This window comes from Cherax quadricarinatus, chromosome 51, assembly GCF_038502225.1.
Source record: "Cherax quadricarinatus isolate ZL_2023a chromosome 51, ASM3850222v1, whole genome shotgun sequence".
Classification (NCBI taxonomy): Eukaryota; Metazoa; Arthropoda; class Malacostraca; order Decapoda; family Parastacidae; genus Cherax; species Cherax quadricarinatus.
This window is the reverse complement of record NC_091342.1, coordinates 24,003,005-24,018,102: the sequence shown is the minus strand read 5'-3', so window position 1 is coordinate 24,018,102 and position 15,098 is coordinate 24,003,005. Positions and strand designations below refer to the sequence as shown.

At 43.6% G+C, this 15,098-nt stretch overlaps 1 protein-coding gene across 4 annotated transcripts in view; it reads left to right on the top strand.

Annotated features, from left to right (window-relative positions):
- LOC128694595 (uncharacterized) overlaps window positions 1-15,098 on the top strand; it is a 693,925-nt gene that overhangs the window by 676,543 nt on the left and 2,284 nt on the right. For 3 of the 4 annotated variants that reach the window (XM_070095968.1, XM_070095970.1, XM_070095969.1), the window contains one exon: window positions 14,839-15,098. This exon is cut by the window's right edge and continues 2,284 nt beyond it. In XM_070095968.1, coding sequence (XP_069952069.1) covers window positions 14,839-15,097 — 259 coding nt within the window. In that variant the 3' untranslated portion in view covers window position 15,098. The remainder of the gene's footprint in view (window positions 1-14,838) is intronic. The other variant, XR_011393423.1, reaches the window with a different exon arrangement.

The following is a 15,098-nucleotide window of genomic DNA, read 5'->3' as shown; positions in this document are numbered from 1 at the left end:
CGGTGGTATATACTGACCTCACAGTCGTATATACTGACCTCACGGTCGTATATACTGACCTCACGGTGGTATATACTGACCTCACGGTGGTATCGACAACACTCTAATTGCCAGACATAATGAGGGCAAATTCCTTGGCGTATACCTCGACAACAACCTAAATTTCAGCACCCATATCCAACACATAACAAAAAAAGTATCCAAAACGGTGGGGATCCTCTCCAAGATACGATACTACGTGCCGCAAACTGCCCTTCTCACACTATACCATTCACTTGTATATCCATACCTCACCTGTGCTATCTGTGCTTGGGGTTCAACTGCAGCAACACACCTAAAGCCAATAATAACCCAACAAAAAGCTGCAGTAAGAATAATCACTAAATCCCATCCCTGGCAACACCCCCTCCCCCACTCTTCATAGATCTAAACTTACTCCCTGTTCAGAACATCCACACTTACTACTGTGCAATCTATATCTACAGGACCTTAAATTCCAATATTAACCTTGACCTAAAACGCTTTCTTGATAGTTGTGACAGGGTCCACAGGCATAACACCACACACAAACATCTCTATGACATTCCCCGTGTTCGACTAAACCTTTACAAAAATTCAATGTATTTCAAAGGACCTAAAATCTGGAACACCCTACCTGAAAACTCTAGAACTGCAGACACATTCATCACTTTCAAAACTACAGTTAGAAAACATCTCACTGATACACCCCGACAACTAACTACATGATAACTACATGGTGGTTCACAATTACACTCACTCACCCACTGACTATAAACACAGAAATATTAATCTTAATCTTAAAATAATGAATCCTAACTAGTCATAAGTTTGCCTATGATGCTCCAATATAGACACTTTGTATTGTACCAAAACAAAAGCATTCACATTGCTAAACTCATAAATTACGATGTAGTCACTTAGCCTTAATATCATAATTTGTAAGGATTTAATGTTAAGAATTAATCTAAGTCTGCCCGAAATGCCTAGCCATGCTAGGTGTCCTAGTGGCCCCCTCTGTAATTAGTATTTTATAACATGTAAATCACACAATATCCAAATCCTATAAACCCCACATTGTAACCCTTATAGAGAATAAACTTGATTTGATTTGACCTCACGGTGGTATATACTGACCTCACGGTGGTATATACTGACCTCACGGTGGTATATACTGACCTCACAGTGGTATATACTGACCTCACAGAAGTACATACAGACATCACGGTGGTATATATTGACCTCACGGTAGTATATACTGACCTCACGTTGGTATATATTGGCCTCACGGTGTATATACTGACCTCGCGGTGGTATATATTGACCTCGCGGTAGTATATATTGACCTCGCGGTAGTATATATTGACCTCGCGGTACTATATACTGACCTCACGGTGGTATATACTGACCTCACGGTGGTATATACTGACCTCACGGTGGTATATACTGACCTCACGGTGGTATATACTGACCTCACGGTGGTATATACTGACCTCACGGTGGTATATATTGACCTCACGGTGGTATATACTGACCTCACGGTGGTACATATTGACCTCGCGGTGGTATACACTGACCTCACGAGATATGTACTGACCTCACGGTGGTATATATTGACCTCACGGTGGTATATACTGACCTCACGGTGGTACATATTGACCTCGCGGTGGTATACACTGACCTCACGAGGTTTGTACTGACCTCATGGTAGTATATACTGACCTCACGGTACTATATACTGACCTCACGGTGGTATATACTGACCTCACTGGGATATATACACACTGACCTCACGGGCGGTATATACACTCATGAGGTAGATACACTAAGATACTGATCTCACAATGTATATACTGAGACAAAACACAGTATCGTATTTACGGCATTTTATCAATTCTCAGATGTGTAATGGTGTGAGGTGTAGTGCGATGTCACCTGAAGTAACGTGTTGAGACAAGTGAAGACTTTGAAGGTTAGAATGAGATGGGTCATGGGGTTGACTTCAGTTCACATTAACCTCTCCTCCATGTGCTACACGTACAGGTTGGCCATGACTGCTCTCAGTGGTGAACCCATGGCCATGCCAAATGGCTGCTTGAATATAGGGCCATCAAAGGAGAAGTTTACATAATAGATCAGTAACATGGAGGAACCGAGCAGTCATGAGTAACATGATCAGCGTCGAGGAAATCTTCGGCAGGAATCAGGAGGTTCAGACCGTGGAGATTAATGGTATAAAATACCGACACCATGAAAAAAAAAAACGTGCAGAATAATGCGAGCCTTCACTGACTACGTTTCGCTCACACAGTGGACTTTATCTTTTACAATGTGCTTGTGACGTGATAAAACTCAGTGTGGGTGAAACGTAGACAACAAAGGATCGCATTATATAGCATGTGTGTGTACTTCTCCAGGTTAAGACCAAAATGTCTCGCACAAGCCACTGACCTGAGCTGAAAAATCCACAATGATCTTAACCTCTCGATTCCTGACCAACACTACTTCTCCATTATTCATTTGTTCTATTTTTTCGCACCTCTGGGAGAACTGACAACACTCAAAGTGGACTACACATCGTCTCAGTTAAGCGCCATAAACCTCCTAACGTATCAGTAACTATTACCAGTGATATACACACACTTTGATCTTTGTGTGTGTGTGTACTCACCTAGTTGTACTCACCGAGTTGAGGTTGCGGGGGTCGAGTCCGAGCTCCTGGCCCCGCCTCTTCACTGATCGCTACTAGGTCACTCTCCCTGAGCCGTGAGCTTTATCATACCTCTGCTTAAAGCTATGTATGGATCCTGCCTCCACTACATCGCTTCCCAAACTATTCCACTTACTGACTACTCTGTGGCTGAAGAAATACTTCCTAACATCCCTGTGATTCATCTGTGTCTTCAGCTTCCAACTGTGTCCCCTTGTTACTGTGTCCAATCTCTGGAACATCCTGTCTTTGTCCACCTTGTCAATTCCTCTCAGTATTTTGTATGTCGTTATCATGTCCCCCCTATCTCTCCTGTCCTCCAGTGTCGTCAGGTTGATTTCCCTTAACCTCTCCTCGTAGGACATACCTCTTAGCTCTGGGACTAGTCTTGTTGCAAACCTTTGCACTTTCTCTAGTTTCTTCACGTGCTTGGCTAGGTGTGGGTTCCAAACTGGTGCCGCATACTCCAATATGGGCCTAACGTACACGGTGTACAGGGTCCTGAATGATTCCTTATTAAGATGTCGGAATGCTGTTCTGAGGTTTGCTAGGCGCCCATATGCTGCAGCAGTTATTTGGTTGATGTGCGCTTCAGGAGATGTGCCTGGTGTTATACTCACCCCAAGATCTTCTTCCTTGAGTGAGGTTTGTAGTCTCTGACCCCCTAGACTGTACTCCGTCTGCGGCCTTCTTTGCCCTTCCCCAATCTTCATGACTTTCCACTTGGTGGGATTGAACTCCAGGAGCCAATTGCTGGACCAGGTCTGCAGCCTGTCCAGATCTCTTTGTAGTTCTGCCTGGTCTTCGATCGAGTGAATTCTTCTCATCAACTTCACGTCATCTGCAAACAGGGACACCTCAGAGTCTATTCCTTCCGTCATGTCGTTCACAAATACCAGAAACAGCACTGGTCCTAGGACTGACCCCTGCGGGACCCCGCTGGTCACAGGTGCCCACTCTGACACCTCGCCACGTACCATGACTCGCTGCTGTCTTCCTGACAAGTATTCCCTGATCCATTGTAGTGCCTTCCCTGTTATCCCTGCTTGGTCCTCCAGTTTTTGCACCAATCTCTTGTATGGAACTGTGTCAAACGCCTTCTTGCAGTCCAAGAAAATGCAATCCACCCACCCCTCTCTCTGTCTTACTGCTGTCACCATGTCATAGAACTCCAGTAGGTTTGTGACACAGGATTTCCCGTCCCTGAAACCATGTTGGCTGCTGTTGATGAGATCGTTCCTTTCTAGGTGTTCCACCACTCTTCTCCTGATAATCTTCTCCATGATTTTGCATACTATACATGTCAGTGACACTGGTCTGTAGTTTAATGCTTCATGTCTGTCTCCTTTTTTAAAGATTGGGACTACATTTGCTGTCTTCCATGCCTCAGGCACTCTCCCTGTTTCGATAGATGTATTGAATATTGTTGTTAGGGGTACACATAGCGCCTCTGCTCCCTCTCTCAATACCCATGGGGAGATGTTATCTGGCCCCATTGCCTTTGAGGTATCTAGCTCACTCAGAAGCCTCTTCACTTCTTCCTCGGTTGTGTGCACTGTGTCCAGCACTTGGTGGTGTGCCCCACCTCTCCGTCTTTCTGGAGTCCCTTCTGTCTCCTCTGTGAACACTTCTTTGAATTTCTTGTTGAATTCTTCACATACTTCACGGTCATTTCTTGTTGTCTCTCCTCCTTCCTTCCTTAGCCTGATTACCTGGTCCTTGACTGTTGTTTTCCTCCTGATGTGGCTGTACAACAGTTTCGGGTCAGATTTGGCTTTCGATGCTATGTCATTTTCATATTGTCTTTGGGCCTCCCTTCTTATCTGTGCATATTCGTTTCTGGCTCTACGACTGTTCTCCTTATTCTCCTGGGTCCTTTGCCTTCTATATTTCTTCCATTCCCTAGCACACTTGGTTTTTGCCTCCCTGCACCTTTGGGTAAACCATGGGCTCATCCTGGCTTTTTCATTATTCCTGTTACCCTTGGGTACAAACCTCTCCTCAGCCTCCTTGCATTTTGTTGCTACATATTCCATCATCTCATTAACTGGCTTCCCTGCCAGTTCTCTGTCCCACTGAACCCCGTTCAGGTAGTTCCTCATTCCTGTGTAGTCCCCTTTCTTGTAGTTTGGCTTCATTCGTCCTGGCCTTCCTGCTTCTCCCTCCACTTGTAGCTCTACTGTGTATTCGAAGCTTAAAACCACATGGTCACTGGCCCCAAGGGGTCTTTCATATGTGATGTCCTCGATATCTGCACTACTCAAGGTGAATACTAAGTCCAGCCTTGCTGGTTCATCCTCTCCTCTCTCTCTTGTAGTGTCCCTTACGTGTTGGTACATGAAGTTTTCCAGTACCACCTCCATCATCTTAGCCCTCCATGTATCTTGGCCCCCATGTGGGTCCAAGTTCTCCCAATCGATCTCCTTGTGTGTGTGTGTGTGTGTGTGTGTGTGTGTGTGTGTGCGTGTGTGCGTGTGCGTGCGTGTGTGTGTGTGTGTGTGTGCCGTGCCGAATAGGTAAAACTGGTCAATTAGCAAGAACTCGTTTAAAATTAAGTCCTTTCTAAAATTTTCTCTTACATATTTAAAGATGTATTTTTTCATTTAAATTAATGTAAAAATTAATAATTTTGTACCAAAAGAACCTTAGAAAAAAATATATATTTCATTGTGTTTGTTGATTATTAAATTATTGTAAACTAATCTACCCACACTGGACCAATACCTTGGAGTCCAGCTTGCGCTAGACTTTGATCCAAGGCAGCCAGCTTTCAGGGAGAAGGCTTACAGCTTTTCATCTCATCCCCTGCATGCATCAGCCTTACTAGAGATATTAACAATGCAAGGAATTCGCAAGAGCAGGCGAAATATACACAAACACTGGCTACCTTGGATCAAAATCTAGCGCAAGCTGGACTCCAAGGTATTGGTCCAATGTGGGTAGATTGGTAAAGCACTGCGTACCTTGTTCCAAGGTTCGTAGGTTCGAGTCTCCTTCAGCCAGAGATCAGTGTTTATGTATACATATTTCGCTTGCTCTTGCGAATTCCTTGCATATATATATATATATATATATATATATATATATAGGGAGGGTAGGGAGGTAGGTAAGTTGGGAGGGAGGTAGGTAGGTAAGTAGGGAGGGAGGTAGGTAGGTAAGTAGGGAGGGAGGTAGGTAGGTAAGTCGGGAGGGAGGTAGGTAAGTAGGGAGGTAGGTAGGTAGGGAGGTAGGTAGGGAGGGAGGGAGGTAGGTAGGGAGGGAGGGAGGTAGGTAGGGAGGGAGGTAGGGAGGGAGGGAAGTAGGTAGGTAGGTAGGTACCATCTTCCTATACTTCAGGGAAACCTCAAGGTTCTCCCTGGATTTGTTTGAATATTGTCTTCTCCTAGCACTCCCTATATTCCATATACTATGTAGACTTTATTTAAAGACAAAATACATTGGCAAAAATACAATAGGGAGTAGAACAACATAGACAACATCTCAGAGCTACATCTCGAATACTTTGTCCAGCTCCCTGGCAGTGGACCGCGTGCCCAGAATGCTGCAGGCATTTGCCCCCTTTGGATCACAACACTGGGTCTCTGAAAGAGGAAGCTGGCCGCCCTGTGATCCTTAGTTTCTATGATGAGTTTTTCACCCAGCTCTTTGTGGAACTTTAGAGCACACTTGCCCCATGCTCCAAGGGTCTCCGATCCTATTGGGATGAAGTTATAGCAAGGGGAAAGGTCTTCATATTTGCGGGTTTTCTGGGCCTCCCTGTGGCTGGCAGCTCCACCCCCTTTAGCTACGGAGTATGGCAGGTAGGTGTCTGCCAATATGGCGGCACAGGTGTAGTCCCAGGCAATCTGCTTACCATCCTTCCAGGGTAGAATAGTGGCTCCATCAGGACGCTTTTGACTTCTGTCAGACCTCTGTACTTGGGGTTCCCGTTGAGCTGGGCAACGGGCTGTGGCGAGGCTTCTCTTTATGGTGTCGTTGACCACCTAATGTCTAGCATACTTCCCTTCTGCTGTGTGACACACGAGACCATGAAGTCCGAACTGATCATCCGTCGCCCTGCCGCAAATACATCTGTTTGGTGAGTATGTGGGCGGCAAGACGAAGAGCAACACCAATCCGAATGGTCTGTGGGTTGAGTCGAGTGCCCAGAGAGGAATTGGGAACAGCTACGAGGAAATCTCCTGAATGCGGTGTCTTCACCGCAAGAAGATGAGCTTAGTCCTTTCCTGAAGCATTGGTGAGCACTGTGTTGGCGATTTTTTCCATGATCGGTTTATGCCGTTGGGACTGTTTGTGCTCTTTGGGAGAAGCTGGTCTGCTGGAGGAGTCGGCAAGGGGGTTCCACCGCACGGCTGCTTCCATGAACCTGAGATCTTGAGCTCCTACCTCACCTCTCAAACGTTCGGAGACAATCTCCTTGACTAGTCCACTGGAAGCCAAACACGAAGACAGAAATCCAAGTAAAGCTACCTGCGTTGCTCTGTGCACCCATATACCTCCCAGTCGCACTGGGAGGGTTGCCTGATTTATATGTCATATATATCATACCATATACCATAAAATCAGCAAAATAAGATTTTTTCTAACAATAACAAAAATCTTTTATACCTCTTTGGAATAGTTACACTGGAATCTTAATTGTTTGCATCCTTTCATGCAGGGAGGCAGGGAAGGAAGGGATGGACCGTGAGAGGACTAGGATATTGGATGAAAGAAGGGATAGAACTGAAGAAACGAAAGGAGAGAAGGTGTGGGAAGGAATGCATGGGAATGGAAAGGGGAGAGGAAGAATGGCATGTGACAGACGATTGACTGAGCGGAGAGGGTCAGAAAGTTCCCCTTCTACTGAAATGCTGTGGGTGTGTGTGTGTGTGTGTGTGTGTGTGTGTGTGTGTGTGTGTGTGTGTGTGTGTGTGTGTGTGTGTGTGTGTGTGTAAAATGCTGTGCTTTGCCATTAACCTAATGAAGCTCTACACAGAGAACCGTTGTTTCAATAGAGCTTATTCTGCATGCTGTTTCTTCTCCATCTCTCGTGTCTCTCACCATCTCTCCTGCCTCTCACCATCTCTCCTGTCTCTCACCATCTCTCCTGTCTCTCACCATCTCTCCTGTCTCTCACCATCTCTCCTGTCTCTCACCATCTCTCCTGTCTCTCGGTGGGATGCCTGGCTGTCACTCTGGATCTTAGTGGAAAGAGGATCTAACCTCCACTGCCGACTGTCCCTCCTCTCCCCCCTAACACTCTCCCCTACCTCTCTTCCTCCCATTTTTCCTCAGCTACCTTGCCCTCCCCTTTGCCATCCTGTACCTTTCTTTCTCCTCTTTATCCCTCTCCCCACTCTCCCATCAACACATTCTGCTACAGATCAACAATTTTTATGACTATCGCTCGTCTGGAATTTGCAATGACTATTTTGAATGGGCAGTCATCTAATAGGAATTTGTAATAGTGATTAAAATAACCCATTTTTTACCAACTTTGGAATGAGAAACAGCAACTTGGGAATCAGGTATGAAATACCAATTAAGAATAGTGATAATTGGAGGAGCAGGAATTAAAATTGGAACCGGCAATAGAGATTTGGAAAAGGAATTTGGATCGAGAATTTGATATGAGATTTATGGATGGTTATTGGGGAATGGAAGTCAAAAAAATATGAAATTTATTGCGGAAACAAAATGAAAATCCAGAAGAGGAACCAGGAATGGAATTTCTGAAAGAGAATTTGTTCCGACTGTTGGTGAATGTTGGATGTTGATTGTGAATGTTGGTGGTGATGAATATTAATGGTGTATGTTGGTAGTGAATGTTGGTGGTGAATGTTGACGGTGGTGAATGATGATAGTAAACGACGATGGTGGTGATAATAATTTTTATCGACATCAAAAAGTTTTCATTATCCTTCAACATATATATATATATATATATATATATATATATATATATATATATATATATATATATATATATATATATGCGCAAGGAATTCGCGAGAGCATGCGAAATATACACAAACACTGATCTCTCGCTGAAGGAGACTCGAACCTACGAACCTTAGGACAAGGTACGCAGTGCTTTACCAATCTACCCACACTGGACCCAAGGCAGCCAGCTTTCAGGGAGAAGGCTTACAGCTTTTCATCTCATCCCCTGCATGCATCAGCCTTACTAGAGATTTGTATATTTCGCATGCTCTCGCGAATTCCTTGCATTGTTCAAATCTCTAGTAAGGCTGATGCATGCAGGGGATGAGATGAAAAGCTGTAAGCCTTCTCCCTGAAAGCTGGCTGCCTTGGGTCCAGTGTGGGTAGATTGGTAAAGCACTGCGTACCTTGTCCTAAGGTTCGTAGGTTCGAGTCTCCTTCAGCCAGAGATCAGTGTTTATATATATATATATATACGTGTGTGTGTGTGTATGTGTGTATGTCGTGCTGAATAGGCAGAACTTGCGATCTTGGCTTAAATAGCAACGCTCATCTTGCCATATAGGACAAGTGAAAATTTTTGTATGCAATAATTTCGCCAAAATCATTCTGAACCTAACGAAAAAATAATATTTCACTGTGTTTGTTTAGTATTAAATTACTGTAAACAAATCTAAAATATATTTAGTTGGGTTAGGCTAAAATAAATTGCGCTTGTTATAATAAGGTTAGGTAAGTTTTCTAAGTTCCTTTTGGCGCAAAATTAAAAAATTTTACATTACATTAATGAAAAAATATATCTTTAAACGTATAAGAGAAATTTTTAGAAAGGACTTAATTTTAAATGAGTTCTTGCTAATTGACCAGTTTTACATATTCGGCACGACATTATATATATATATATATATATATATATATATATATATATATATATATATATATATATATATATATATATATATTATATAATATATGTATAGAACCTCCCACCGAAGCGATCCGAATAAGAAGAAACACTTTCACCATCACTCTCTCCAACAGTCTTGCCAGAATTGTGCTGATATAACAGCTCAGATGACTCTCCAAACTGCTACATCAACAACCCTCCTTCAGGTTGCAGACACTGTACTTTCCACCTCCAAGACTCAAATACGGCTCAGATATTTCCCTGAATCCCTTCATACCTTGCTCACACTCCAACAGCATAGCAAGTCATAAAAACCACTTCCCTCCACTATGTAACACCTCATACACGCCTTTTGGATGTCAAAGCCCCTCACGTACAAAACCTCTTTTATCCTCTCCATCCAACCTTCCCTAGGACGACCCCTACCTCTTCTTCCATCCACTACAGATTTATACACTCTCCAAGCCATCCAGTATTACTCCATCCTTTCTAAATGTTCAGATCACCTCGGCAATCCTTCCTCAATCCTATGGATAATTCTTTTAGAAACCCCTCACCTCCTTCTAATCTCCAAACTCCTAATTCTCTGCATAATATTCACACCATACACAGTTCTCAGACACGACATCACTACTGCCTCCAGCCTTCTCCTTGTTGCAACATTCACTTCCCATTCTTCACACCCATATAAGAACACTTGTACTACTATACTCTCATACATTCCTCCCTTTGTTTCCATGGATAACGTTCTTTGTCTCCACAGACTCTTCAGTGCACTACTCACTTTTTTTCCAGTCGTCAATTCTATTGTTAATTTAATCTTTCATAGACCCGTCCGCCGACCAGTCCACTCCCAAATATCTGAACACATTCACGTCTTACATACTACTTCTAGTCTGATATCGAATCTTTCATTGCTTAATTTTATTACTCGCCACCTTAACTACTGGAAACGCTTTGGAAGCACTTGTATTCACTGGAGCGCAGGCGAGAGAGAGACGTCATAATCTACACCTCGAAAATCCTAGAGGGACTGATCTCAAATCTGAACACAGAAACCACTCCATAAGAAACAAAAGACTGGGCAGACAGTGCAACATACCCCCAGTGAAAAGTTGGGGCGCCATTGGTACACTAAGAGAAACAACAGCCTCCCATCAGGTATAAGAAGAATTACCAATAGAAGCCTGGCTGCCTTCAAGAGGGAGCTGGACAGATACCTAAAGTAGGTACCTGAGCAGCTGGCTGTGATTCGTACGTTGGAGTACGTGCGGACAACAGTAACAGCCTGGTTGATCAGGTCCTGATTAAAGGGAGGCCTGGTCAAGGACTGGGCCGCATGGGTGTTGAACCCCGGGACACCCTCCAGGTAGACCTTGATCTTTCCTAAGCTCACTTTTAATTTCCTTCTTTTACATACCCTCCCTAATTCGTCTACCAGCCTCTGCACCCTTTTTTGACTACCCCAAAAGCACTGTGTCATCGGCATAAATAAACTGGCAACTCCCACTTTGTATTCGAGTCTTTATTTTCCACTCCCACATCTTTCCCCAACATCAAGTTTTCACTTCTTGTATAACCCCATCTATGAATGTGTTTAACAACCATGGTGGCATCACGCATCCCTGTCTAAGACCTACTTCTACTGGATAATGATCTCTCCTACACACCCTAACCTGAGCCTAATTATGCACATAACTCTTAACTGCTTCAAGTACTCTACCACCTATTCCATAAACTTTCAACATTGTCACATTGCTCCCCTATCCACTCTATAATATGCCTTTTTTAAATCCATAACTGCAACGAAATCTTACTTCCGTTTTATCTAAATATTGTTCACACTTATACTTAAATGTAAACACTGTGTCTACCTTCACGCGTGCGTGCGCACAAGCGCGCTCGTGAAGGTTCAGCTGCCATAGATGAAATCAAGACAAATGTTAAAGCAGGTGGGAATATAGTTATGAAGTTAGTACTGCAGTTGTACACTATATGCTTAAAAGACGGGGATGAGATGCATAGGAATTGGCAGAGGCGCAGACATAGTTCCTTGTGTAAAGGGGATGTGTGTCAGAATTATAGGAGAATAAGACTGTTTAAATTTGTTAATGAAAGAATTATGGGGGAGAGAGGGTGTGAAGATGGGAGGGGAAGTTGGGAAAGAAAGAGGATGGGTAGAAGATGAGAGGGAGGAAGAGAGGGGTTACTGATGGCTAGTTGTTGTATCACTGGGTATACTGGATCTTATTCCTCCATCCCTGCTTCTGTGATTGCCCCTCCTCCTTCCTTCCCTCCCTCTCTCTCTCTCTCTCTCTCTCTCTCTCTCTCTCTCTCTCTCTCTCTCTCTCTCTCTCTCTCTCTCTCTCTCTCTCTCTCTCTCTCTCTCTCTCTCTCTCTCTCTCTCTCTCTCTCTCTCTCTCTCTCTCTCTCTCTCATCACGCTTCAGCTTCACACCTTTTCTCTGCTCATAAGTTCGGTCCCATTGTACTAGTTCCACTTCCCGAGGTTTAACTTCCTGTTTAGTACCTGATCCCATGTTGCTTCTGACAAAGACCATCGTTATTAGGTGTCACTGTTTTCTTTTGTACAATCCCACTGAAAAAAGTGTCATCTCATGTTTGCTCTAGGAACCTGTCGCTATTAACAAGTCTTCTATCTTCTCTTGTTCTTCTCTTCGTTATTCCCGTATCTCCCTTTCTTGCTCTAGTAGTCCAAAAATTATTAGTTACTTCTCCTATTCTGCTGTGTGATTTATTGTTCTTTGTTAATTCATAACTCTCCTCTTTCATTGTCTCTTGTACTTCTGTCAGTCTCGTCTGCTTTTGTTGTGGCTGAAAGACTCCATCCTCAGGTCTTCCTAGTTCCTCGTATATAATTTCCCTTCCCCACTACTCTAACTTCTCTCCCATTTCTCTTTGCCTCTCCTCTTAGTATGCATACTTCTATATTCACTGTCTGGTTTAACAACACTGCTTCTTCTTGAATCGCTTTATATTTTATTCTATTCCCATATTCATTTTGCATTCTAACCCTTCCATTAAAAGCTCAAAGGCTCATTCACTCTCACATCTCGACATTCATCATACTTGGTGATGCCTCCTGGTATTCACTCTGATTTTCTCATTCATCTCAGTCTTCCTTTTTCCTGATTTCCTCTTCATTATACTCGCTGGCTATTTTAAGAACCTTTTTTAGCAGCGATGTTGTTCTTGGGCGAAACCTCGACTAGCCCCGTGTCCCGTGGCTCGGTTGGTAGTTCACTCAGCTCACACATCGAGTGTCCAGGGTTCGATCCCCGTTACGGGTGAAAACTGGGTGTTTCTTTACACCCGCTGTCCCTGTTTCACCTAGCAGTAAGTAGGTACCTGGGTGTTAGTCGACTGTTCTAGATGGCATCTTGGGCGGTGGTAGTACATCTTAGATAGGGCTGAGCTTTAAAATGAGCTGAGGTAGGAAAACTCTTAGCCTGTAAAATTTACTTGTGTAAAAAGAATCATCAACCTTCTTACCTGCAACAGTGAAGGTCCGGCCCCCATGATGGCGGGGTTGAATAATTCAAGTGAACTTGTAACTTGAACTCGTCAAAATCTGGCGTGAATTGTATTGACGATATTGTGCCTGATTGACTCTGATATTAACCCTGATATTGTGCCTGATAATGACACTGAAAGTATGTTTCGGAGGTGGGAATAAAAGCATCATTGGAAGTACTGTTTCATGACAGTTATTAGCGACTCGTCTCCCCCCCCCCGCCCATACCACAACCTCCTCCTCCTCCTCTACCTCTACCTCCTTGGGTCGTTAGGTAAGACACATATGCAACAGTTAGGTATCTTTATTTCGAAACGTTTCGCCTACACAGTAGGCTTCTTCAGTCGAGTACAGAAAAGTTGATAGAAGCAGAAGATACTTGAAGACGATGTAATCAGTCCATCACCCTTGGTATTTTATACCATTTTAATGTTCACTCTGTCAGACACTGCAACACAAGGGTATCTTGGTACAGACCTGAAATCAACTTTGTTAACTTCTACTAGTGAGAATGGCTGGATTTGAAAGGGACCTGACATTCCAACGACAACATTCTTACCTCTACTAGTGGCCTACATCTCACCTCCTGGCGGTATATAGGCTCCATCCTGTCACTTCAACTCCATATTGTTTCAGACTATGGAACAATACTCTTCTCCAGACTGAGGGACTGACCACCTCAAAACTTCAAGGGTGATGGACTGATTACATCGTCTTCAAGTATCTTCTGCTTCTATCAACTTTTCTGTACTCGACTGAAGAAGCCTACTGTGTAGGCGAAACGTTTCGAAATAAAGATACCTAACTGTTGCATATGTGTCTTACCTAACAACCTGTCGGTATTTTATACCATTTTAATGTTCACCTCCTTGGGTTATGTAAATGGTGTGCACTGTAAGTTCTAACTTGGAAGTTTTCTTCCCTTTATTCTGTGGTCGTGATGGTGGTGGTGGTGATTATGGCGGTGGTGATGGCGGTGGTGGTGGTGATGGCGGTGGTTGCAACTTAAAACTAGGTAAGAGACATATGCAACAGTTAGGTATCTTTATTTTGAAACGTTTCGCCTACACAGTAGGCTTCTTCAGTCGAGTACAGAAAAGTTGATAGAAGAGATGTGAAGACGATGTAATCAGTCCATCACCCATATTGTTTCAGACTATGGAACAATACTCTTCTCCAGACTGAGGGACTGACCACCTCAAAACTTCAAGGGTGATGGACTGATTACATCGTCTTCACGTCTCTTCTATCAACTTTTCTGTACTCGACTGAAGAAGCCTACTGTGTAGGCGAAACGTTTCGAAATAAAGATGCCTAACTGTTACATGTGTGTCTTACCTAACAACCTGTCTGTATTTTATACCATTTTAATATTCAACTTAAAAGTAGATAGTTCTCGGAATATATTGTAGATTAAGTGTAATCATTGTTAGTCAAAAGGACACACGTGCAACTAATGCGGTATTTTTATTGTGGCAACGTTTTGCTCACCAAGAGCTTGACAAAGCTTCTGGAGAGCGAAACGTTACCATAATAAAAATGTCGCATTAGTTGCACATGTGTCCTTTTATCTAACATATTGTCGGTAATTCTACCAACATTATTACAAGTGTTAATCATTCTAGTAGTCTCTTGAAAACTTCCCTAGAGCTATTTCGGCAACTACCACCACCACTACAACTATTACTACTACCACAACTACAAATAATAATAATAATAGTAATAATATAATGGTATGTTGCAGGCGGGAGATCAGTGCTCTGGAAGCGGAGAACTTCAGCCTTGAACGACAACTCTTCAGCTATCAGAAGTCCATCGCTTACGCCCACTCTCGCGGCGCCTATGTCGACGACCCAGGCGAGGAGGCTAGCGACTATACCCACGAGGGCTACGCCAACGGCAAGCGGGACTACCACACCTCAGACTACTCATCTCGGGACTACGATTACAGCTACAGCGCCCTACCCGAGAGGGCCTTCTCCACAGATACGGACTATGCGTGAG